The 26,333-nt window shown below is 39.0% G+C and overlaps 1 protein-coding gene across 13 annotated transcripts in view; it reads left to right on the forward strand.

Annotated features, from left to right (window-relative positions):
- USP33 (ubiquitin specific peptidase 33) overlaps positions 1-25,592 on the forward strand; it is a 66,008-nt gene extending 40,416 nt beyond the window's left edge. For 10 of the 13 annotated variants that reach the window (XM_019020085.3, XM_055350926.2, XM_055350970.2 and 7 more), the window contains 9 exons: positions 959-1,004; positions 1,553-1,733; positions 5,747-5,873; positions 6,837-7,006; positions 8,339-8,420; positions 9,773-9,881; positions 20,114-20,216; positions 23,649-23,717; positions 24,109-25,592. In XM_019020085.3, the coding sequence (XP_018875630.1) occupies positions 959-1,004; positions 1,553-1,733; positions 5,747-5,873; positions 6,837-7,006; positions 8,339-8,420; positions 9,773-9,881; positions 20,114-20,216; positions 23,649-23,717; positions 24,109-24,266 (1,045 nt within the window). In that variant the 3' untranslated portion in view covers positions 24,267-25,592. Of the gene's footprint in view, positions 1-958; positions 1,005-1,552; positions 1,734-5,746; positions 5,874-6,836; positions 7,007-8,338; positions 8,421-9,772; positions 9,882-19,941; positions 20,217-23,648; positions 23,718-24,108 lie in introns of those variants that run through there. The other 3 variants (XM_055350983.1, XM_055350987.1, XM_055350980.2) reach the window with 3 other exon arrangements.
- The last annotated feature ends 741 nt before the right edge of the window (positions 25,593-26,333 follow it).

Genomic DNA, 26,333 nt, shown 5'->3' on the forward strand with positions numbered 1-26,333 from the left:
TTATAGGTGTGAGCCACGGTGCCTGGCCAAGAGTTTGATATGTTGACTTGAACTACAAATTTTATAAAACTGAGGTTTTGCTTTATCTGGTTTTACTTAATATCTAGATGTTTTAAAGGCATAGCCACACCACAGACAGTAGCACATTTGTTAAAACAAAACAATTTTCATCAAAGAGTTATACAACTCTCTAAATTTTTGATTACTGATATCTTGGATTAAATTACTATTGTTATTTTTTGAGATGGAGTCTTGCTCTGTCCCCAGGCTGGAGTGCAGTGGCACGATATTGACTCACTGCAGCCTCCGCCTCCTGGGTTCAAGTGATTCCTCTGCCTCAGCCTCATGAATAGCTGGGACTACGGGTGTGCGCCACCATGCCCGGGTGATTTTTTGTATTTTAGTAGACATGGGGTTTCACCATGTTGGCCAGGATGGTCTCCATCTCCTGACCTTATGATCGGCCCGCCTTGGCCTCCCAAAGTGCTGAGATTACAGGCGTGAGCCACTGCGCCTGGCCAGTTTAAATTATTTTTTACAATAAGGGACTCCAGTGTTTTGATTAAGATATTTAATGTATACATGTAACATAATTCAGTGGCAAGTATTTCTCGTCTGATATCTTTTGTCTCTGCATTTTCTTTCTTTTTTTTTTTTTTTTTTTTTTTTTTTTGAGACAGGGTCTCACTCTAGCCCAGGCTGGAGTACAATGGTGCGATCTTGGCTCTCTGCAAACTCCGTGTCCCGGGTTCAAGTGATTCTCCTGCCTCAGCCTCCTGAGTATCTGGGACTACAGGCATGTGCCACCATGCCTGGCTAATTTTGTATTTTTAGTAGAGACGGGATTTCACCATGTTTGCCAGGCTGGATCTCTGCATTTTCTAAAAGATTTTTGTTGCAAATTTAAATATACTAAGTTTTTTTGTAGACTAATTGATTTTCTGTTTTCTCCCCTTAGGTTGAGAAATGGAGTGAAGTTTTGTAAAGTACAAAAGTTTCCTGAGGTATGGGCATTATTTTAATTCAACTTATATTGTGTGGTAGGAACATAAAGTATTAATGTAACAAAATGTAGTAATAAATTCTCTTTGCTTGGTTGAAGAATTGAATGATTGCTATGCATGCCTTTTTAAGATTATTCAGTTTTAAAATATTGAGTTAAATACCATAAGTGCCCTTTAACAATGTGCTGTGTTGAACAAAGTTTAATCATACTTGCAGGATCTTGCCAGGTCTAAAGTGTAAAATTAGAAAAACAAATAGCAGTGAACTTAGAAAGTACCATGTTTCACCATTTCCATATTTTTAACATCTCTGGAAGCAGGTTATAATTGCAGATCAATACTTAACCTTGACACTTCAGTATATATTGAGTAGACTGCTTTATCTAGCATTTAAAACTAAATAAAAATCTAAATAACTTTATAATTGTATTTTGATTGAACACCTCAGTTTCTTGCTTGTTCAATAAAAATGTTACTAAGTTTTACCTGTTATAATGCTTTTTGTTTTCTGTATTGACAAATTAGTTTTGAATTTTATTCTCTTTTAGATTTTATGCATCCACCTTAAAAGATTCAGACATGAACTAATGTTTTCCACCAAAATCAGTACCCATGTTTCATTTCCGCTAGAAGGCTTGGATCTTCAGCCATTTCTTGCTAAGGATAGTCCAGCTCAAATTGTGACATATGATCTTCTGTCAGTCATTTGCCATCATGGAACTGCAAGTAGTAAGTATATAGGTTTAACAGTTGTTCCTAGATTAAAAAAAAAATTAAAATAAGCCTGGGCGTGGTGGCTCATACCTGTAATACCAGCCTTTTGGGAGAATGAGGTGGGAGAATCACTTAATTAAAGCCAGGAGTTTGAGACCAGCCTGGGCAGCATAGTGAAACCCCATCTCTACAAAATAAATAAATGAACATCCTAATTAATCTTTTAAATAATATCTGAATAAAAGAAAAAACGTTAAAAACAGATGTTACTGCTAATTATTAAAAACATGTCATAATTTTTTTTTAAGTTCTCTTTTTTTTTAAAATTTTTTAATTTTTTTTTATTATACTTTAAGTTTTAGGGTACATGTGCACATTGTGCAGGTTAGTTACATATGTATACATGTGCCATGCTGGTGCGCTGCACCCACTAACTCGTCATCTAGCATTAGGTATATCTCCCAATGCTATCCCTCCCCTCTCCCCCCACCCCACCACAGTCCCCAGAGTGTGATATTCCCCTTCCTGTGTCCATGTGATCTCATTGTTCAATTCCCACCTGTGAGTGAGAATATGCGGTGTTTGGTTTTTTGTTCTTGAGATAGTTTACTGAGAATGATGATTTCCAATTTCACCCATGTCCCTACAAAGCACATGAACTCATCCTTTTTTATGGCTGCATAGTATTCCATGGTGTATATGTGCCACATTTTCTTAATCCAGTCTATCATTGTTGGACATTTGGGTTGGTTCCAAGTCTTTGCTTTGTGAATAATGCCACAATAAACATACGTGTGCATGTGTCTTTATAGCAGCATGATTTATAGTCCTTTGGGTATATACTCAGTAATGGGATGGCTGGGTCAAATGGTATTTCTAGTTCTAGATCCCTGAGGAATCGCCACACTGACTTCCACAATGGTTGAACTAGCTTACAGTCCCACCAACAGTGTAAAAGTGTTCCTATTTCTCCACATCCTCTCCAGCACCTGTTGTTTCCTGACTTTTTAATGATTGCCATTCTAACTGGTGTGAGATGGTATCTCACTGTGGTTTTGATTTGCATGTCTCTGATGGCCAGTGATGATGAGCATTTTTTCATGTGTTTTTTGGCTGCATAAATGTCTTCTTTTGAGAAGTGTCTGTTCATATCCTTTGCCCACTTTTTGATGGGGTTGTTTGTTTTTTTCTTGTAAATTTGTTTGAGTTCTTTGTAGATTCTGGATATTAGTCCTTTGTCAGATGAGTAGGTTGCGAAAATTTTCTCCCATTTTATAGGTTGCCTGTTCATTCTGATGGTAGTTTCTTTTGCTGTGCAGAAGCTCTTTAGTTTAATTAGATCCCATTTGTCAATTTTGTCTTGTTGCCATTGCTTTTGGTGTTTTAGTCATGAAGTCCTTGCCCATGCCTGTGTCCTGAATGGTAATGCCTAGGTTTTCTTCTAGGCTTTTTATGGTTTTAGGTCTAAGGTTTCAGGCTTTAATCCATCTTGAATTGATTTTTGTATAAGGTGTAAGGAAGGGATCCAGTTTCAGCTTTCTACATATGGCTAGCCAGTTTTCCCAGCACCATTTATTAAATAGGGAATCCTTTCCCCATTGCTTGTTTTTCTCAGGTTTGTCAAAGATCAGATAGTTGTAGATATGCGGCGTTATTTCTGAGGGCTCTGTTCTGTTCCATTGATCTATATCTCTGTTTTGGTACCAGTACCATGCTGTTTTGGTTACTGTAGCCTTGTAGTATAGTTTGAAGTCAGGCAGTGTGATGCCTCCAGCTTTGTTCTTTTGGCTTAGGATTGCCTTGGCGATGTGTGCTCTTTTTTGGTTCCATATGAACTTTAAAGTAGTTTTTTCCAATTCTGTGAAGAAAGTCATTGGTAGCTTGATGGGGATGGCATTGAATCTGTAAATTACCTTGGGCAGTATGGCCATTTTCACGATATTGATTCTTCCTACCCATGAGCATGGAATGTTCTCCCATTTGTTTGTATCCTCTTTTATTTCCTTGAGCAGTGGTTTGTAGTTCTCCTTGAAGAGGTCCTTCACATCCCTTGTAAGTTGGATTCCTAGGTATTTTATTATCTTTGAAGCAATTGTGAATGGGAGTTCACTCATGATTTGGCTCTCTGTTTGTCTGTTATTGGTGTATAAGAATGCTTGTGATTTTTGTACATTGATTTTGTATCCTGAGACTTTGCTGAAGTTGCTTATCAGCTTAAGGAGATTTTGGGCTGAGACAATGGGGTTTTCTAGATATACAATGATGTCGTCTGCAAACAGGGACAATTTGACATGTCAGATAATTTTATGCAATTAAATATTTTTACTATGATGTTTCCAATATTGAAAATTGTATACAGTTAATAAGGCATTAACATGACTTTTTTTTTTTTTTTTTTTTTGGAGACAGAGTCTCTGTTGCCCGGGCTGGAGTGCAGTGGCGCGATCTTGGCTCACTGCAACCACCGCCTCCCAGGTTCACGCCATTCTCCTGCCTCAGCCTCCCAAGTAGCTGGGACTACAGGCGCCTGCCACCACGCCCAGCTAATTTTTTTGTATTTTTAGTGGAGATGGGGTTTCACCGTGTTAGCCAGGATGGTCTCGATCTCCTGACCTCGTGATCCGCCCGCCTCAACCTCCCAAAGTGCTGGGATTACAGGCGTGAGCCACCATGCCTGGCCCTAACATGATTTTTATACTGGATTTTTTAAGATTATGTGTTCTAGCCGGGTGTGGTGGCTCATACCTGTAATCCCAGCACTGGGAGGCCAAGGCAGGTGGATCATCTGAAGTCAGGAGTTCCTGACCAGTCTGGCTGACATTGTGAAACCCCGTCTCTACTAAAAATACAAAAAATTAGCCAAGCATGATGGCGGGCGCCTGTAATCCCAGCTACTTGGGAGGCTGAGACAGGAGAATCGCTTGAACCTGGAAGGTGGAGGTTGCAGTGAGCTGAGATTGCACCATTGCACTCCAGCCTGGGCAACAAGAGCAAAACTCCATCTCAAAAAAAAGAAAAGAAAAAAAAGAATATGTTTTCTAATAGCTGGGTGTTTGTGGGGGTGCAGTCAGGCTGGTGGGAAAAATTTTAGTTTTAGAAAATATACACAAACCCTTCTGGAGGGCTGGGAGTTTTTACATATAGTACTTGGCTGAAGGCAGCCTTGTCCCCTTAGTTAAGTAAATTAGAGTAGAAAAGGAATGTGGGGAGTTTATCTCACTAGCTTGTTTACCCATGTGGTCCTAAGACTAACCTTTGATTTACCGGGTTCTTAATTGCTTTCTACTGGGGAGGTTTGCAATATCAATTACTCTCTAGTGGTGTTGACTCAAGGCTTTGTCAATTAATCTGTACTGAATAAATGCGAGTCTCACTGGCTCGTCGAGGCTGCTGTCTGCAACTGTTTACAGCACTGTTCTTGGAGTCTGTAAGTGGCCCGGATGCTTAGCCAGACTGGCAAAGCAGAATATCTGTGTCAGTGTACTTTATTCATTCGTCATTGGGTCAGGGTCTGTGTGACAGACCCCCGCAGGTGTTAATGAGTGTTAATGACTCATGCCTGTAATCCCAGCACCTTTGGAGGCTGAGGCAGAAGGATCACTTGAGGCTCGGAGTTTGAGAACAGCCTGGACAACATAGCAAGACCCCATCTGTAAAAAAACAAAAATAAATTAGCTGGGTGTGGTGATGTGCACCTGTAGTTCCAATTACTCAGGAGGCTGAGGCAAGAGGATAGCTTGAGCCCAGAAATTTGAGGCTGCAGTGAGCTGTGATCCCTTCACTGAACTCCAGCTTGGGCAACAGAGCAAGACTCTGTCTATTAAAAAATAAAAAAATTAAAAAAATTACATGTTCTGTCATCAGGTGATGAAGGAATGGTGGCAAGCGTGCAAATTGAAAAAAAAATACAAGCATAATTCTTCCTTTATTCCAGCTACTGTGCTAGGCACTGGAAATACAAAAAGTTTATCTTCCTTTCTTCTGTTGTTTTTGTATTACTGTAATGATTTCTTTTCCCTCAAATTCAGGTGGACACTATATAGCCTACTGCCGAAACAATCTAAATAATCTCTGGTATGAATTTGATGATCAGAGTGTCACTGAAGTTTCAGAATCTACTGTACAAAATGCAGAAGCTTACGTTCTTTTCTATAGGTAATGGAAATAACTGTAGATGTGAAAAGACATCTCACATTTTGGGCTTATCAGTGACTTCTAAGACATTCTAATGGATTGCTGAGTCAAGATTAGGAATTGTTTTCTTCCTATTTCATTACAGTAAAATACAGTGAAAGGCTGTATATGTAGAATGATTCTTTGTTCAGAAAATGCTAAATCATCTACTTGAAGAGCAAAGGGATATATTTTGTTTTAGAAAGATTAATTTTAGTGCCGGGCACAGTGGCTCAGGCCTGTTATCCCAGCACTTTGGGAGGCCGAGGCGGGTGGATCACGAAGTCAGGAGTTCAAGACCAGCCTGGCCAAGATGGTGAAACCCTGTCTCTACTAAAAATACAAAAATTAGTCAGGTGTGGTGGCAGGCGCTTGTAATCCCAGCTACTGGGGAGGCTGAGGCAGGAGAATCGCTTGAACCCAGCGGGTGGGGGTTGCAGTGAGCCTAGATTGCGCCACTGCACTCCAGCCTCGGCAACAGAGTGAGACGCCATCTGAAAAAAAAAGAAAAAGAAAAAAAGAAAGATTAGGTTTAATTTAAAAATTAGGCATTGATGGTCTGAATTAAGTACCAAATTTTCTCCTAAAGTAGCTAATAATGAAAGTATTACTATAAAAATATTTGGTTTTTTTATCATCTTATAAAAGAAGATGCTAGCTTCTGAAACAGAAGCAGATTAATTATTTAGCTTGATCTTATTAACAAACATTTGAATGCTTACTGTGTTCCAGTAGTTATGTGGATACCTGTAGGTAAGATACAGTTTCATCCCTATGAGTATATAATGTATTTGGTGGATAATACAAAGTATATTTCTCTTGAAATTCCCAAGACCTAATAAAGATAGTGTTAATATGTGTGTTAAGTCTAATAAGAAGAAAAATCCATCTACTAGTAATGTAGTAAAATGCATATTGAATTTAACTAATCATTGTCCTTAATAGGAAGAGCAGCGAAGAGGCACAAAAAGAGAGGAGAAGGATATCAAATTTATTGAACATAATGGAACCAAGCCTCCTTCAGTTTTATATTTCTCGACAGTGGCTTAATAAATTTAAGACCTTTGCCGAACCTGGCCCTATTTCAAATAATGACTTTCTTTGTATTCATGGAGGTAAGAAATCCTGTAATGCAAACCGGTGGTAGAAGTTTGCTGTAAAATAATTTGCAAATTAGGAGAGCCAAGAATTTTCCTCTCCCACTTATTTCCCATTTCCCCACCTGCATTCAAACTTAATGTGTTTTAATTCCATATGGTTTCAGAAATTCACCTTTCCTTTTTAATTGTAGGTAATCTCTAGCTTCTTTATTGAACATATATTTACTGAGTACATGCTTTCTAAACTTTTTGCTAGTGCCTAAGGACACTAAAAATCCTTTTTCTTCTGTGAAAGCTCTAATTTCATAGTAGAGTCAGATACATAAACAGCTGTTTACATTACAGTGAGCTCCTCTATTATACATCATTTTTCCTACCTGAGGCATTCCTGTGCTGGTGATTTTATCTATCGACTATATTGGTGGTTCTTAACCCCATTGTCTAAATGAATAGCTGGCTTTTTTCCCAAGTATGGAAATGTATCTGGGATTTAAGAAAAAAAAGCCTCATAATTAAATATAACTTTGGCCCTTGTGAGATTGGCTGTGTTAATGTTTATTTCTACAATAAATAGGACCTTTGTGTGACGCCAATTAAACTTCAAGGTTGAAGATGGGATATTCATGGTAATTATGTTTGTAGTGAAACCAGAAGGGATAGGGATACCTGTATTGGACATAGAAATTTTAAGGTGTATGTTCATCTTGAGGAAACACAATCACCAAAAATGCTTTATAATTACCTTTCTTGGGAGAGAGATTGTAAGAATAATGATTGAGCTGGGTGCAGTGGCTCACACCTGTAATCCCATTGTCTCGGGAGGCTGAGGCAGGAGGACTCCTTGAGCCCTAGAGTTTGAGGTTGCAGTGAGCCATGGTCATGCTGCTGCACTCCAGCCTGGGTGACAGAGTGAGACCTTGACTCAAAAAAATGGCCAGACACAATGGCTCACGCCTCTAATCTCAGCACTTTGGGAGGCCAAAGCAGGAGGATCACTTGAGGTCATGAGTTCGAGACCAGCCTGGGCAACATAATGAGAGCCTGTTTCTACAAAAAAAAAAAAAAAAAGAAAAAGAAAAGTTAGCTGGGTGTGTTGAAGCATGCCTGTAGTCCCAGCTACTCAGGAGGCTGGGGTGGGAGGATCCCTTGAGCCCAGGAATTTTGAGGCTGCTGTGAGCCACGATCATGCCACTGCACTGTCTGGACTGGGTGAAAGAACAAGACCCTTCCACTTAAAAAAACAATGATGATTGATCTGTCATTTAGTTACTGTTAAAAAAAATGAGTTTAATGTTTGAAAGGAATATAATTAAAAGCATGAAAGAGATGTTTATATTTTTTTTTTAGGTGTTCCTCCAAGAAAAGCTGGTTATATTGAAGACCTGGTTTTGATGCTGCCTCAGAACATTTGGGATAACCTATATAGCAGGTTTGTTTTTTAAATCAGACCATACAGTGTTGTGAAAGTCGGTTAAACTGCTTAAAAGGGGATTGGATTATTTCAGAGATGCTCCTTGTGCTATATGTTTATTCTTTTCCCTCACTTATTCATTCTAAAGTGTGAGTAGGAAGACTTTGTAGCTACTGTGGCATAGTCTAGATAATTAATTTTAATGTTTTCTAATTATCTATCTGTGAAGGTATGCTGTGGTAATTTAAGTACCTTGTTTAAAATATTTTGCATATCCCCACACTAAAATTTTACATATATATACTCCCACAATTGAGTATCTCACTCTTAAATTGTAAATTTTTTTTTCTTTTTTTTTTTTGAGACAAGGTCTTGCTCCGTCAACCAGGCTGGAGTGCAGTGGCACGATCTTGGCTCACTGCAGCGTCGACCTCCTAGGCTCCAGTGGTCCTCTCACTTCAGCCTGCCGAGTAGCTGGGATCACAGGCATGCATCACCATGTCTGGCTAATTTTGGGGTGTTTTTTGTAGAGATGGGGTTTTGCCATGTTGCCTGGGCTGATCTTGAACTCCTGGGCTCAAGCCATGTGGCTGCTTTGGCCTCCCAAAGTCCAAAGTATTGGGATTACAGGCATGCATCACTGGGCCTGGCCTTAACATCGTAAACTTTAAAATTTTAAGATTGAGTCTCGCTCTGTCGCCTAGTCTGGAGTGCAGTGGTGCAATCTCAGCTCACTGCAACCTCTGCCTCCCAGTTTCAAGCGATTTTGTGCCTCACCCTCCCAAGTACCTGGGATTACAGGCACACATCACCATGCCTGGCTAATGTTTATATTTTTAATAGAGACGGGGTTTCACCACATTGGCCAGGTTGGTCTCGCAACTCCTGACCTTTATTTTAAAACATTTTCCACCACAGTTTTCCTACTAATTATGTTTTCTTTAATTAAATATTAAAAATAATTCATACATTGAATGCTTCTTACTTGAGAGGCCAGGGGAGGCCTTCATCTGATGAAAACTTGACTATGACTGTGATGTGTAACTAAGATTTGTATGTTGTATGATACTTTTTGAAACCACTTCTTTTACTTTGTTGTTGGCTCTAACATTTTGGAGCAGAAGTAAGGGAAAGTTGAAATATAGATAAAGCAGGTTAAGCAATAAACTGATAAAGTCACTGACCTTAATAAACATAATAACAAGTCCTTATATGATTTTTGATTTTTATATTACTTTGAGAATTTTATTAAGAGGATTTATTTTTACTGGGTATTTGGCCACTGACTTAAATGTTAGAAACAAACTTCCTAGAACATAAGCTTTCTTAAGATTGCCATAGTTTTAATTCTTAAATTTTTCATGCTTTAGGTATGGTGGAGGACCAGCTGTCAACCATCTGTACATTTGTCATACTTGCCAAATTGAGGCGGAGAAAATTGAAAAAAGAAGAAAAACTGAATTGGAAATTTTTATTCGGGTAAAAAAGTGATGCTTTTCAAATTGATCTAGGATAAAGATGAAGACCTGACAATTATCAGTTATATGATATTAATAAAATGATTGGATGAAAGAGTTGTAATAGATTTCAAGTGTTCTAGGTGCATAATGGTGAATGACCTCAGGCAGTTCACTACAGTTCTGTTGAGTTATGTTCTCCCTTTGTGTTTTTTTTTTGTGTGTGTGTGTGTATGAGACAAAATCTTGCTCTGTTGCCCAGGCTGGAGTGCAGTGGTGCAATCTTGGCTCACAGCAACATCTGCCTCCTAGGTTCAAGCAATTCTCCTGCCTCAGCTTCCCAAGTAGCTGGAACTACAGGCATGCCCCACCACGCTAGGCTAATTTTTGTATTTTTAGTAGAGACAGGGTTTTGCCATGTTGGCCATGCTGGTCTCGAACTCCTGACCTCACGTAATTTGCTGTCTTGGCCCCACAAAGTACTGGGATTATAGGCATGAGCCACTGCTCCTGGCCCCTTTGTGGGTTTTTGCTTTTATGGATTGACAATGCTTTTTTTTTTTTTTTTTTAATGTATTGGCACTGGCAGAAATCTTATTGAAATGGAAAATTACAGGTTTCCTTAAGTTAGTGTTGTCTGTAGTCTATCCAGACTGCATGTACTACTTTGATTCTTTTGTGAGATATAATATTCTTTTGAGGGACTCCTGGGCTTATAAATATACTCATTTTTCACAAACTGAGCATATTATGAGGTGTCCCTTAATTGTAAGCAACAGAAAGTGTGGTCATAAAATCAAAAGCATGAACAACCAGGTTTTATGGGCAAGGACTAGTACCCTTCCAATTATTGACGTAGCAAGAAGTCTCTGCAGTACTGTTGTCAGTAACATAACTCCAACTATTTAAGACAATTGAAAATTTGGATCACTTGAGAGACACGTTTATTCATAAATCTACTGAGACACTATTACGGGGAGGAGTAATACTGCAAGAAAAAAATTGGGATTCTTTTAGTAAAAGCAGTGGAGAAGATATTGAGCAGATCAAAATAAGATGTCCAGTATGTTTTGTATTATTCATTTCCTGCACATGTGTAGACACACACACACACCTGCTTTTCCTCATTGATTCAGGGCTTTTTTTTGTGCCCTTGCCTAAAGTAAAGTAAATTTTACATAAAAAAGATGCAGATATAGATTTATTTATTTTACATGGGCTTCATTTGCTTCTTGAATCTAAGGAAGCAAACTTTAGTTGAATATTAAAAATAGTTTTTTCCATCAATGCTTAAATAGTGGCTAATGGCTGTGTCTGTCAGGATTTGATTAATAGAAGCTATTCTAAGTATTTTGAATAGAATCAGAATATAGGGAATGAGAGATGTACATTACTCTTGAAAGGACTGGGCAGTGAAGGTCAAGAAGACCACTGCTGACCTTCAGGAAATCTAAAAGTGGAATAGGGTACCACATTGTGGGTGGAAGAGAAGCAGTGGCCAAGAATGGTGTTTATAACCACAGAGGGTAAAGAGAATTTCTGTATAGTGAGCGGCATGAGCCCAATCAAGGGTGTTAGAGCCCAGGCAGGATAAGAAGGGATGCCCATGTTGGCCTGACATTGGTGGCTACAAGGGTACAGCATAGTGGTGGCAGTGGCAGTGAGCGATTGGTTCCATATGGGAAAATGATCAAGACATAAGTGTAATGAGTACCAGGTTTCTCATTGTCAGATGAGGAAGTTTCAAATATGGAAAAGGAGAAAACTAAACTGTACCTTGTGTTGTTATTGGATTGGAGTTATGGGTATCTTTGTGAACTCATGATAATAGCTTAGTAAATATGGACATGTATGTGTGTGTGTGTGTATGTGTATGCATGTATAGAAACTTGATATTTCTTAACTCTCACTGAAAGTGCCTTGGATCAATGATTACTCCAGTAGGATTGATCATACCTAGCTCTCAGATATATATATGTCTATATGTTTATATAGATATCTATATCTATATATAGATTGATTACTCCAATCTATTGATTACTCCAGTAGGATTGATCATACCTAGCTGTCAGAGACATATATATATAGATCTATCTAGATAGATCTATATGTAGCTTTATATATAGAGAGAATATGTTCTATATATACAGAATATGTTAAAATTAAACATGTATATAAAATATAGATATATAGATATGTATCTATATATATCTATATATTTCTAAATTTTATTCTAAAAGACAGGGTCTCATTCTGTCACCAGGCTGGAATGCAGTGGCTGGTCATAGTTCACTGTAACCTTGAACTCCTAGGCTAAAGGGATCCTCCTGCCTCAGCATCCCGAGTAGCTAGGACTACAGATGCACACCACCATGTGTGGCTAATTTAAAAAATAATTTTTTTTGTAAAGACAGTGTCTTGCTGTCTTGCTCAGGCTGGTCTCTAATTCCTGGCCTCAAGTGATTTTCCTGCCTCTGCCTCCCAAAGCTCTGGGATTACAAGCATAAACTACTGTGCCTAGCCTCAAAATAAATTACAGTAACATATAACCTCATTAAATAAAATAGATATTGCATCCATATTGGTATAAATAAATAAATGAATAAATGGAAAAGATGAGGATTGGAATGCTTATATCATTTCAACTTAACTCCCTCATTAAACACTTATTAATTACAAAGGGAAAAGACTAACTTTCAGCAGAGAATCCTGACACCATCTCGATGAACATAAAATGGGCATCATTAGAAATGAAACAAATCAATTAGTTGGGTGTGCTGGTGTGTAAGTTCCAGATATTCAGGAGGCGGAGGCAAGAGGATCACTTGAGCCCAGGAGTTTAAGACCAGCCTGGACAACATAGCGAGATTTTATATCTTAAAAAAAAGAAAGAAATGAAACAAAATCAAAATTATGTGCCAGAATAGTATACAATTAGAAGAACATGGCACCACTTCTTTGGTACACAGGTGGATAACCTGAATCTCAAATGAGGAAAGTCACAAACCCTAATTGAGGGACATTTTGTAAAACAACAAACTATTTGGAGGAAAGGAACATCTGTTCAGCAACTTATTCTGAAATCAAACTAGGTAAAGAAAATTTCTTTGTATACTTGGAGTTTTCCTATAAGTTTCAGATTGCTTCAGAGTTTTAAAAAATTCAAAACTGCATAAAGCCCTTGGAAACGATTTCAGCTGTCTGCCTATGGCAATGCTCAGAAACCTGAGAAGCTACTGCTACTATCAGGACCCAAGTGAATTATTCAAGAGGACGCCCAGAAGACACAGGATGCTGCTGTTAAAGATGTTAGCTGCGTACAATACTAAGTGAGATTGGATTCTTTGGAAGATGCTTAGAAGTGGTGGCAAAACCCTACTTATGCTATCTGTGGATGCCTCAAGCCTGCCCAAAGCTGCCACCAGAGGGGAAAATCATTTTTCTTTCTCTTATACCTTTCATATATTTCATATATCATGGTTATATATAGTCTGGCATACTACTGGCAATGGATCCTGCAAAATGTAGGCTTGTCTTCACAGAAGGGAGTATATGAATACATGAAAATGATGTTCATTAACAGATAATACAGCACAGCCTACCCCTTTGTCAACTCAGCACCCATATGCACTTACACAACCAAACAACAGTAGCAACAATATCATGCTTCTGCCTGATGTAATACAACTAGCTCCTGCACCAGTATGTGTTGCATTTGCCCTTTCCCCATATTTGGGAGACCCAAAGTCCCACCAGTCACTATACCTATTTCTAAATGATGTTCATAAATCTTTTAGTTCAGAGAGTATAGTCACACTTTTCCCTGTTATAGTCTGTAATCTAAAGAATGAACAGTAACGTTAACCACCACCAACATACCTTATAGTAGTCAAATGAAAGGAAAAAAATAAATTGGTAGTTATTTCAACATCTGGTAAATATTTATAAATATTTACGTGGAGCAAGGAAGAAATATGTATCTATAGCTAATCACTACCCATTTCTTATTTCCTCTGTTCTCAGCCAATACCCTGGCTGGTTGTGAATGTATTTACCTCATAAAATAACCCAGACCTTCATTTCTGAAGGGTTTGAACCCTTAGTAGTCTTGTCTGTATTAAATTTCTCTCTCTGAGTATGGAAATACTAAATGGTGCCTATAGTGGGTTGAATGGTGGTTCCCAAAAAGATATTTCCATACTCTAATCTCTGTAAATTAACCTTATTGGTGAATGTGACCTTACTTGAAAAAAGGGTATTTGCATATGTAAGGATTTTTGAGATGAGATCATCCTCAGTTGTCTGAATGGGCCCTAAATCCAGTAAGTGACCTTTCACAGAGATACACAGCAGAGAGATACGCAGAGAAGAGGTGAAAATCATGAAGATGGAGGCAGAGATTGGAATGATACAGCTGCAAGGCAGAAGCTTTAGAAGCATGACAGGCAAGGAATGGAGTCTTCCCCTAGAGCCTCTGCAGGGTGAATGGTTCTCCTGACACTTTGATTTTGGAGTTCTGTTCTCTAAAACTGAGAGAATAAATACCTTTTCATTTACCAAATTTGTGGCATTTTGTTATAGCATCCCTCTGAAACTAACACAGTGGGTATAATCTGGTTTCCCAACATAATCCTCTTTGTTCCTATTATGTAGTAATGTAGTATTCATTTTATTTACCCTTTATAACTGGGGTCAGTCATTGCAGCCAGTACTGTAACCTCCTGTTTGCTTGCTGATTCAGTGACATGAGAAACTCAAAATGGCCAGGGGGCTGTCTCAACTTTTAGTCCAGTCAAATTGTTGTTGTGTTCCCTTGGGATATAAATCTTCCACATTTAATAGAGGCCGAAGTTGTGAGTATGGGAAGCAAAACTTTTGTGAATATGTCAGTAGGTAGTAGTAGATGAGCTCTCTTATTTCCTTTACCTGACTCCTAGGTTTATGTATTCCAGTTATGGGAAAAACCACCATATATTGGTTTCTAATTTGGAGCATATACTACATCGTGTAAGATAGTACCAAACCCACAAAGTGTTGCCACCCACACAAAAAACTTAAGTCCAGTAGGCCAACATCTTTTGCATGATAGCGCATGGTAAGATCACCGAATTTTATGGAAGTAAGCCTGTTTCTTCATTTCTTTTGTGTAAAATGACTTCCATGGTCAGAGCCAATGTAGGATATTATGGTTACGAATGAGTCATTCACTAAGTCCAAGAATAGTGGTACGTGGTAAAACACTGGGTTAGGAAGGTAGACCTAAATCCAGTGTAAGTTATAGGTGTTTACAAATCACGTGTCATCAAAGGACTCATATCCAGACTATATATATAAAGAACATACAACTCAATAAGTAAACAAATACTCCAATTGGAAGATAGGCAAAAAATTTGGGTAGGAATTACCCTTAAGAAGATAGGTCTAATAAGCACATAAAAAGTACACAGTGTCAGTCATTAGGGAATTCCTATGAATATCAATGATGAGCATGCAAAATGCTGTGTACCAAATAATAAACAGTTTGGTAATTTCTTGTAGGTTCAACTCCTAGTACATGACCCAGCAATCCCACTCTTAGGTATTCATTCCAGAGAAATGAAAATTTATGTTAACATAAAACATGTAAACAAATGTTTATGGCAGTATTGTTCATAATTGCCCAAAACTGGAAACAATTGAAATGTCTATCATCTGACAAATGGATAAACAAAATGTGTTATAGTTGTATAATAAAATGCTACTCAGCAGTAAAAAGATCATGGCGTACTGATCCATGAAGCAACATGGATGAATATTAGAAACATTATGCCAAGTGTGAGACATACAAAAGACTATATAATGTCTAATTTCATTTATATGAAATTTCTAAAAAGGGAAAAAGTGTGGAGACAAACAGTGATTTCAAGGGCTGAGAGAAGGGGAACTGATTGCAAACTGGTGCAGGACAGCTTTTGTGGGTGTTGGAGGGCTCTAAGCTGGATTGTGGTGACAGTTGCACAACTATAAATTTACAGAAAACCATTAAAGCCCATACGAAGAGTGGGAGGATTACACCTTAATAAAATTGTTTTTTTTTTTTTTAAAGCAAATCTGGGGCTGGGCAAGGTGGCTTATGCCTTGCTAGCACTTCGGGAGGCTGAGAAGAGGGGATTGCTTGAGCCTAGGAATTGGAGATTACAGTGAGCTATGACCATGACCCTGCACTCCAGCCTAGGCAACAGAGCAAGACCCTGTCTTTAAAAATAAATAAAATTGGCTGGGCTCAGTGGCTCACGCCTGTAATCCCAGCACCTTGGGAGGCTGAGGCAGGTGGATCACTTGAGGTCAGGAGTTCAAGACCAGCCTGGCCAACATGGTGAAACCCAATCTCTACTAAAAATACAAAAATTAGCCAGGCATGGTGGCGGGCGCCTGTAATCCCAGCTACTAGGGAGGCCGAGGCAGGAGAATCGCTTGAATTGGGGAGGTGGAGATTGCAGTGAGCCGAGAGCGCACCACTGCACTCCAGCCTGTATGAAAGAGTGAGATTCTGTCTCAAAAAAAAAAAAAAAAATTAAAAAGTGCAAACCTATTATTATTCTATAATATTAGGGTTTTTTTTTGTTTTATTCAGCCCCCCCCCTTTTTTTTTAAACAAAGTATTTGTGTTAACAGAAATAACACTGGAATATAAAAATAGGTGCCCTTAGTGGATTGGAAGCTAAGTGAAGTTTCTGAAAAACTGAAAAAGCAGATAGGATCAGATCAAAGAAGCAAGCCAAGGGCCACAGGAAATGACTGTGTGGGCTTTAATTTTGGAAGTGACAGATACGGATGATGACCTTAGCATTCTGCCTGTTGCACTGTACCAGGCAGCAAGCATAAAGGTATCTGCCTGGGTAGAGCAGTGAGTGTAGACCATGTGAAGTATGATTGATATTCAGGGAGATACATAAGGATATTGTATCCTAAATAACAAAACAAAACCTCAATAGATGGGTTGATTGAATGGCAAAATAAATACGATTGGAGAGGAAATGAGTATGCTGAAAGATATAGCGGAAAGATTTCTCCTAAGGTGAAGCACAAAAAGATAAACAGAAGGAAGAAAAGTTTTGACATGTTGGATAGCTATAGGATCCATTGTTTTTCTATTATGTATTTTTTAAAAGAGAACAGAGTGAGAACTACATTTAGAGTAACCATTTAGATAAATTTTCCAGAACTGGAGAGAAACACATCCTTAAATTAATGAGATAACTGTGCTTAACTAAATTTTAAAAAGCATCTACCTAAACACATAGGAAGTAACTTCTTAATACCAAAGATAAAGTAAGTCCTGAAAGTTTTCAAACATGGTAGTGGTATGAATTTAATGGTTGTTAGAATCCAGCATCTGGCAGATTCAGTCTGATATGACATTTTAGAACTCTCAGTTCTCTAGGGATAAGTTGCACATCACAGAAAGCCCGAAATTTAATTCCATGCCTTGAGACAAATATGCCTTAATTTCTTTGTTAACCATCAGAGACTGCCACAGCATTTTCCATTTCATTGTTCCATTGAAGCAGCTACCTTGTGTCCCAGAAAGATCTTTGCCTTCAGAGAGCTTATATATACATACACACACACATATATACTTTTTTTTTTTTTTTGAGACAAGTTGTTGCTCTTTTGCCCGGGCTGGAGCACGGTGGCATGATCACAGCTTTCTGCAGCCTTGATCTCCCACGCTCAAGAGATCCTCCACATCAGCCTCCTGATGAACAGCTGAGACTATAGGCATGTGCCACCATACCCAGTTAATTTTGCAGCCTTGATCTCCCAGGCTCAAGAGATCCCCCACATCAGCCTCCTGATGAATAGCTGGGACTATAGGGATGTGCCACCGCACCCAGCTAATTTTTTGTGTATTTTTAGTAGAGATGGGGTTTTACCGTGTTGCCCGGGCCGGTCTTGAATTTTCTGGTCTGAAGTGAGCCACTGTGCCATGCCAGAGCTTATATTTAATAAATATGTTATATGTTATATTAAAAGGTGATGGGTACAATGGAAAAGGGAAACACTGAACAGAATTAGAGGCACCAAGATTACACTGGTGAGGAGGAGGAGTCAGGTTGGAGCTTTATATTTTATTTTACTTTTGAGATGGAGTCTTGCTTTTTTGTCCAGGCTAGAGTGCAGTGGCACGATCTTGGCCCACTGCAACCTCCTCCTCCCGGATTCAAGTGATTCTCCTGCCTCAGCCTCCCAAGTAGCTGGGATTACAGGCACCCACCACCATGCCTAGCTAATTTTTGTATTATTAGTAGAGATGAGGTTTCACCATGTTGGCCAGACTGGTCTCGAACTCCTGACCTCAAGTGATCTGCCTTGGCCTTCCAAAGTGCTGGGATTACAGGCGTGAGCCACTGCGTCCGGCCCAGTTTGGAGTTTTAAACAGGGTGGTCAAGATAGGCCTCATTGAGAAGATGACATTTAAGCAAAGACTTAAAGGAAGTAAGGGAGATAGTCATTCAGATACCTGCAAAAAGAAGGGTTAGTGCAAAAGGCTTGTGAGGCAGAGGTGTATTTGTTTGGTTCTGGGAATAACAAAGTGGCCAGTATGATCACTAGTGAAAAATGCGGAAGAAAGAAGATGAGGTCAGATTATGGGGTGAGATCATGGAGGTACTTCTGGGCTATTTTTATAAGGGTATCTGTGAATAATTACAGGGTTTTGATTAATTTGATTAGAGGAATTATATAATCTGAACTTGGTTGTCTTTGTCCACAGGTAGTGTGTTCCATGGATTGAATTGCCCATCATGAGATGGGCAATTACACCCTACTACACACTACTTACACACTACTTACACACTACTACAATTAGATTAATTCCAAATACTCTTAATTTTCCCGAGCCTCTTTTGCTTCTGCTTCTCTTTCTATATCAGTTTTTCTCTCACTTGGGTTTTTTTTTAATTGCAAGTGGTAGAAGCCAGACTGGCTAACCTGGCAAAAAAGAAATTTACTAAGAATAAAAATTGAAAAACCAGACCTCCAAAAGTTTGAGAACTAAGGTAGCCCTGAGTATCTACCTGAATTGACATTGGAATGATTCCATTCTAACCATTAGGTCACTTCTCTGAAGATTTTTATTTCTGACAGAGTTGTGTATAGTTTGAGTCATATACCCATTCCTTAGGCCTGAGGGCTGGAAGAGGGAATTGGTCTTCAGGGACTGTCCCACCACTTATTAGAATTTACCTATACATTTATGTATATTGCTTGTGAAATGACATGTACAAGATCATTCATTCATTGAAGCATGGTAATAGCAAGTTGTCTACCACTATCTTAAGTAAACAGAAAGTATAGACTGTGGATATAGTATGTGTACATAAAGTTTACACATTAGATTTTTAATAAATATGTGGCATATTTATTGTTTTGAAGACTTTGTCTTGACCATCTTCATTTACCCAGTCTTTATGCCCCTTTTATGTATACTTGTTAAATTTTGAGACAGAACCTAGAATTGTTTATTCATAGATGCTACCACGTATTCTAGTACTAAGTTAGCATACATCTTACTGTACCACTGTTTTTTTTTTTTTTTTTTTGAGACAGAGTCTTGTTCTGTCACCCAGGCTGGAGTACAGTGGCACAATCACGGCTCACTGTAGTCTCAACCTTCTGGGCTCAAGTAATCCTCCTACCTCAGCTTCCCCGAGTAGCTGGGACTACAGGTGCAAATCACCTCACACAGCTAATTAAAAAATTTTTTTGTGTGTGTAGGCCGAGTGTGGTGGCTCACATCTGTAATCCCAGCACTTTGGGAGCCCAAGGCAGGTATCACTTGAGGTTAGGACTTCAAGACCAGCCTGGCCAACATGGCAAAACCTCATCTCTACTAAAAATACAAAAATTAGCCAGGTGTGGTGGCAGGCACCTGTAATCCTAGCTACCCGGGAGGCTGAGGCTGGAGAATCACTTGAACTTGGGAGGCGGAGGTTACAGTGAGCCCAGATCGTGCCATTGCACTCCAGCCTGGGCAACAACAGCAAAACTCTATCTCAAAAATAAATAAATAAAAATAAAAAATAATTTTTTTTTTGTAGAGATGTTCTCACGATGTTGCCCAGACTGGTTTGGAACTCCTGGGTTCAAGGACTCCTCCTGCCTCAGCCTCTCAAAGTGCTGAGTTATCAAACACTGAAGTGGAATGATGGTATTGTTTTGCCATAAAGCAAGTTTTAGATATTAGATGACTGTTTTTTTTCCCCCTTGTAGCTTAACAGAGCGTTCCAAAAAGAGGACTCTCCAGCTACTTTTTATTGCATCAGTATGCAGTGGTTTAGAGAATGGGAAAGTTTTGTGAAGGGTAAAGATGGAGGTAAGTGGTTGACTGAAAAATTTTTTTTTGGTAAATTATTTGTTTTTTTGTTTGACAAATATTTCTTGAATATCTGTGTGCACTTGGGATTACACTATTGAACAGAAGAGAAAAAGATCCTGTCCTCAGGGATCTTACATTCTAGTTTATATTCTGTTGGTTGTAAATTTTGTTAAACTTATTTTATGAATTATAGCAGGAATAAGAGAACTGAACAAAGTAAATCTGTGATCTTAATGTTGAAAAAATTTTAGAAATCTTTATAAGGAATAAGAGGTTGCTTAAAGTATGGTTTATTCAATACAGTGGACTTTTAAAGTAAAATTGTATGACAATATTTAATAATATGAAAATAAGATATTCTGATATGTGCCAGGCACGGTGGCTCATGCCCATAATCCCAACAGTTTGGGAGGCTGACGTGGGTGGATCACCTGACGTCAGGAGTTCAAGACCAGCCTGAAGCGTAGTGAAACCCTGTCTCTACTAAAAATACAAAAATTAGCTGGGTGTGGTGGCAGTCACCTGTAATCCCAGCTACTCAGGAGGCTGAGGCAGGAGAATTGCTTGAATCCACGAGGCGGAGGCTGCAGTGAACTGAGATCATGCCACTGTACTCCAGCCTGGGTGACAGAGCAAGACTTTGTCTTTAAAAAAAAAAAAAAAAGATTCTGATATGTGAAAAAGGCTGCAACAATATGCCTAGTTAAAGCTTTTTGTATTTATGTATTTACTTTTTAAAATTTTAAAATAATAGAGACAAGGTCTTAACCCTGTTGCCCAGTTTAAGTACAGCAGCATGATTATGGCTCACTGCAGCCCTGAACTCTCAGCCCATGCGATCCTCCTACCTCCATCTCCTGAGTAGTTGGGACTACAGGCATGTACTACCACACTTGGCTAATTTAGAAATTATTTTTTACAATTATTTGTAGAGACATGGTCTCACAGTGTTGCCCAGGAACTCCTGGGCTCAAGCAGTGCACCAACCTTGGCCTCCCAAAGTGCTGAATTACTGAGTTCTCTCTATATTGTCCAGGCTGGCCTCAAACTCCTGGGCTCCAGCGATCCTCTTGCCTCAGCCTCCTGAGTAGCTGGGACTATAGGTGCACACCACCATATCTGGCTTTTCTACACCTTTAAAAAAATTTATTTTTATTTTGTAAGTTCCAGCATACATGTGCAGGATGTGCAGGTTTGTTACATAGGTAAACATGTGCCATGGCGATTTGCTCCACCTATCAACCCATTACCTAGGTATCAAGCCCAGCATGCATTAGCTGTTTTTCCTGTTGTTCTCCCACCCCTCATCCCTTAACCCCCACCAACAGGCCCCAGTGTGTGTTCTCCTCCCTGTGTCCTTGTGTTCTTGTTGTTCAGCCCCCACTTATAAGTGAGAACATGCAGTGTTTGGTTTTCTGTTCTTGCATTAGTTTGCTGAGGATAATGGCTTCCAGCTCCATCCATGTCCCTGCATAGGACATGATCTTTTTCCTTTTTATGGCTGCGTAGTATTCCATAGTGTATATTTACCACATTTTCTTTATCCAGTCTATCATAGATGGGCATTTGGGTTGATTCCTTATCTTTGTTATTGTGAATAGTGCTGCCATGAACATATGTGTGCATGTATCTTTATAATAGAATGAATTGTATTCTTTTGGATATATACCCAGTAATGGGATTGCTGGGTCAAATGGTATTTCTGGTTCTAGGTCTTTGAGGAATTGCCACACTGTCTTCCACAATGGTTGAACTAATTTACGTTCCCACCAACAGTGTAAAAGTGTTCCCATTTCTCCACAGCCTCGCCAGCATCTCTTGTTTCTTGACTCTCTTTTTTTTGAAAAAGAGGCTCACTTTGTCACTCAGGCTGGAGTGGAGTGGCATGATCTCAGCTCATTGCAACCTCCTCCTGGGTTCAGGCGATTGTCCTGCCTCAGCGTCCTGAGTAGCTGGGATTACAGGTGCCGCTGTCATGCCTGGCTAATTTTTCTATTTTTAGTAGAGATGGGGTTTCACCATGTTAGCCAGGTTGGTCTCAAACTCCTGATCTCAAGTGAGCCACTTGCCTCGGCCTCCCAAAGTGGTGGGATTACAGGCATAAGCCACTGGGCCCAGCCTGTTTCTTGACTTTTTAATAATTGGCATTCTGACTGACGTGACATGGTATCTCATTGTGGTTTTGATTTGTGTTTCTCTAATGATCAGTGATGTTGATCTTTTTTTCATGTTTTTTTGGCCACATAAATGTCTTCTTTTGAGAAGTGTTCATGTTCTTTGTCCACTTTCTAATTGGGTTTTTTTTATCGTAAATTTGTTTAAGTTGCTTTTACAACTTTTGATGATGACCATGCGGTTCACTTTTGCCTTAAATTTTAAAAAGAATGTATTTAAACGGTTTCTTTTATAATGCTTTTATTGTTTTTAATGTTAGTTTGATAATCTGAAGCAAATTAATTGTATAATTTCTCTCAAATTACAAAGGAATTGCTATTTTATAGCATTAGTGGTACATTTTGACTTGTAATCCCCAAACGGAGAGTTAAAAAATAATTTCTGGGCCGGGCGTGGTGGCTCATGCCTGTCATCCCAGCACTTTGGGAGGCCGAGGGGGGTGGATCACGAGGTCAGGAGATCAAGACCATCCTGGCTAACACGGTGAAACCCCATCTCTACTAAAAATACAAAAAATTAGCTGGGCGTGGTGGTGGGCGCCTGTAGTCCCAGCTACTCGGGAGGCTGAGGCAGGAGAATGGCGTGAACCTGGGAGGCGGAGCTTGCAGTGAGCCGAGATCATGCCACTGCACTCCAGCCCTTGGCGACAGAGCGAGACTCCGTCTCAAAAAAAAAAACAAAACAAAACATTTCTATTAAACTGTGATGGTTGTGAACGAGCCTCTCTTACCTTCTTTCCTGGTTCTGTTTTGGGGGAACTAAGAACTAAAAACGAAGAAGCTCAGGAGAAGACATTAAGAATTAACCATAGGCCAGGTGCAGTGGCTCACGCCTGTAATCCCAGCACTTTGGGAGGCTGAGGTGGGTAGATCGTGAGGTCAGGAGTTCGAGACCAGCCTGACCAACATGGTGAAACCCCCATCTCTACTTAAAAAAAAAAAAAAGCAAAAATTAGCCGGGCGTGGTGGCGTGTGCCTGTATTCCCAGCTACTCAGGAGGCTGAGGCAGGAGAATCACTTGAACCCGAGGCGGAGGTTGCAGTGAGCTGTGATGGTGCCACTGCACTCCAGCCTGGGCAACAGAGCGAGACTCCATCTCAAAAAAAAAAAAAAAAAAAGAATTAACTATAATAATTTGCCTGAGAAATAACCAGTCTGATAATGTAGTTACAGGTCACAATTTTGTCAAGCACAAAATTATGCAATTTTTTGTTACATTTCTTTGAAAAATACATTTTGATATTTTTTCCTTTAGATCCTCCAGGTCCTATTGACAATACTAAGATTGCAGTCACTAAATGTGGTAATGTGATGCTTAGGCAAGGTAAGTTTGACTCGTATTTAAGCTTTTACTTGTGAGTGATTTGTCACTGTTAGAAATATGTTATCATTAGTCATCTATAGTACTTTTTTATTCAACTGAAGAATGTAATCCATACATTAACTAGGGCAAGTAATGAAAAGCAGCCACTTTTTTTTTTTTATCTGAGGAAAGGTCTTAAGGCTGTTGTTAAGAGCAAAGCAAAAACATCTCTGACTTTTTAAGACAAGCCATATGTTTCAGCTTATAACAATATGGGCTGGTAGTCTGCAGATTCATGTTCCAGAAGTTCTCAATTATCCCGAGAAGATTCATGCTGGGGGGTACATTATGAAAGCTTTTGCAATATGAATATATAGGTTTGTAAACATTATTTCTTCTACGTAATTTTAAGGAGCAGATTCTGGCCAAATTTCTGAAGAAACATGGAATTTTCTGCAGTCTATTTATGGTGGAGGGCCTGAAGTTATCCTACGACCTCCGGTTGTTCATGTTGATCCAGATATACTTCAAGCAGAAGAAAAAATTGAAGTAGAAACTCGGTCTTTGTAATTTTTAGGATGTAGAGAGTTCTAATGAGGAATCATTTTCATGTGCCCTGACATGTACACATGCGAAAACATTCCTAAAAGCGTGTTTATTTGCTTTATTTTTTTTCATCATTTATCCCATTTATTTCTTCTTAGTGGGCATTATGGAAGAATATATTAAAATGTGTAATATACCACAGGTTGGCATATTTAGTTTTAAATACTTACCATAAAGTCTTTCAGTATAATTTTTTTTTGAGACAGAGTCTTGCTTTGTCACCCAGGCTGGAGTGCTGTGATGTGACCTCAGCTCACTGCAACCTCCACCTCCTGGGTTCAAGCGATTCTCCTGCCTCAGCCTCTCGAGTAGCTGGGATTACAGGCGCCTGCCACCATGCCCGGCTAATTTTTGTATTTTAGTAGAGATGGGGTTTCACCATGTTGGCCAGGCTAGTCTCAAACTCCTGACCTCAGGTGATCCACCCACCTCAGCCTCCCAAAGTGCTGGGATTACAGGTGTGAGCCACAGCGCCTGGCCCAGTGTAATATTTTTGAAAGAGGAGGGACAATTGTGAAATCAGTAGGTTATCTTTAATCTTTGTACTACATGCAGATCCATAGTATCCTTTGTAGTGTTGTAAATACTTTTGCTTTGAAAACTTTTTCATTGTCCTAAATCACCCTAACTCTGACCAGTCTTTCAGTTCTCCAAAAGCCCAATTTAATTGTATAGTTTTGTCATGGCTTCATATAATAAAGAGCCTATTTTAAGTTGAAAGTAGTAGTCAGAAAATTGTTAATTTCCTAAAGCTCAGGAAACTAGGGTGTCACTTTTTTTGCACTGCAGCATATACACTAGCTTATTAAAATTTACAAAATGTCTTTTTGAATGTATCAAGGATATATTTAGTTTGAGTGGAATTTGTCAGCAGATACCAGTAACTTATTGCCGCTTATATTGTACAATGTTAAACTTCAATTCCTGTAACCTGGTTAGTATTAATGTCAGTGACTAAAAAACTTAGAGTTAGTTTTAGGGCACTTTTTATTTTGAGAGCATGAACTGTGGAATGTGTCACTATGATTGTTGATAAAGCTGAGGCCACTTGCAACTTGATTTTTTAAATGAAATAGATAAAGTCTTTTTGAATAATATAGTATGCACTGCTATTTGCTTGATTATGTAATGTCAAAAGTTTAACTATATTCCAAGTACAAAAACATACTGGATTACATTGAGGATGTTGAATAGCATTCATGATGGCTTTGTTTTGGTTTGGGGCAGCTGTCACCAGCTAAAGCAATGTTGTTAAAATTAGCTCAATAAAAATGTCTTTAAAATGTAAAACTTGAATGTTGAATTTATTTGATAGATGTTAAAGATAAAAGGTGCAAAGTTTGTTAATATTAATACCTTCTTGCTGTTCCTTTTTTATTTTATTTATCTATTCTTTTGAGACAGAGTCTCACCCTTTCCCAGGCTGGAATGCAGTGTCACAGTCTTGGCTCACTGCAACCTCCGCCTCCCAGGTTCAAGTGATTCTCCTGCCTCAGCCTCCCAAGTAGCTGGGATTACAGGTATGAGCCACCACACCCAGCTAATTTTTGTATTTTTAGTAGAGATGGGGTTTCACCATGTTGGCTGGGCTAGTTTCAAACTCCTGACCTCAGGTGATCCACCTGCCTTGGCTTCCGAAAATGTTGAGATTACAGGTGTGAGCCACTGTGCCCAGCCAGTTTATTTTAAAATTTTTATTTATTTTGAGACTGGGTTATGAGACTGGCTAATTTTTATCTCTTTTTTTGGTAGAGATGGGGTTTTGCTATTTTGCCCAGGCTGGTTTCAAACTCCTGGGCTGAAGTGATCCAGCCACCTCGGCCTCCCAAAAAGCTGGGGTTATAGGTGTGAATCACTGCACCCGGCCTCTTGTTATTTCTTAATCAGAAGTATGCAAACAAGTCATTCAGTGTAGTAAAGTTGGTTTTTATTTATTATTTTATTTTTTTTTAGACAGGGTCTCTCGAGCTCTGTCACCCAGACTGGAGTGCCTGGCGTTGAATACAGCTCACTGCAGTCTCCATCTCCTGG

The sequence above is a fragment of the Gorilla gorilla genome, chromosome 1 (assembly GCF_029281585.2).
Source record: "Gorilla gorilla gorilla isolate KB3781 chromosome 1, NHGRI_mGorGor1-v2.1_pri, whole genome shotgun sequence".
In the NCBI taxonomy this organism is placed as follows: domain Eukaryota; kingdom Metazoa; phylum Chordata; class Mammalia; order Primates; family Hominidae; genus Gorilla; species Gorilla gorilla.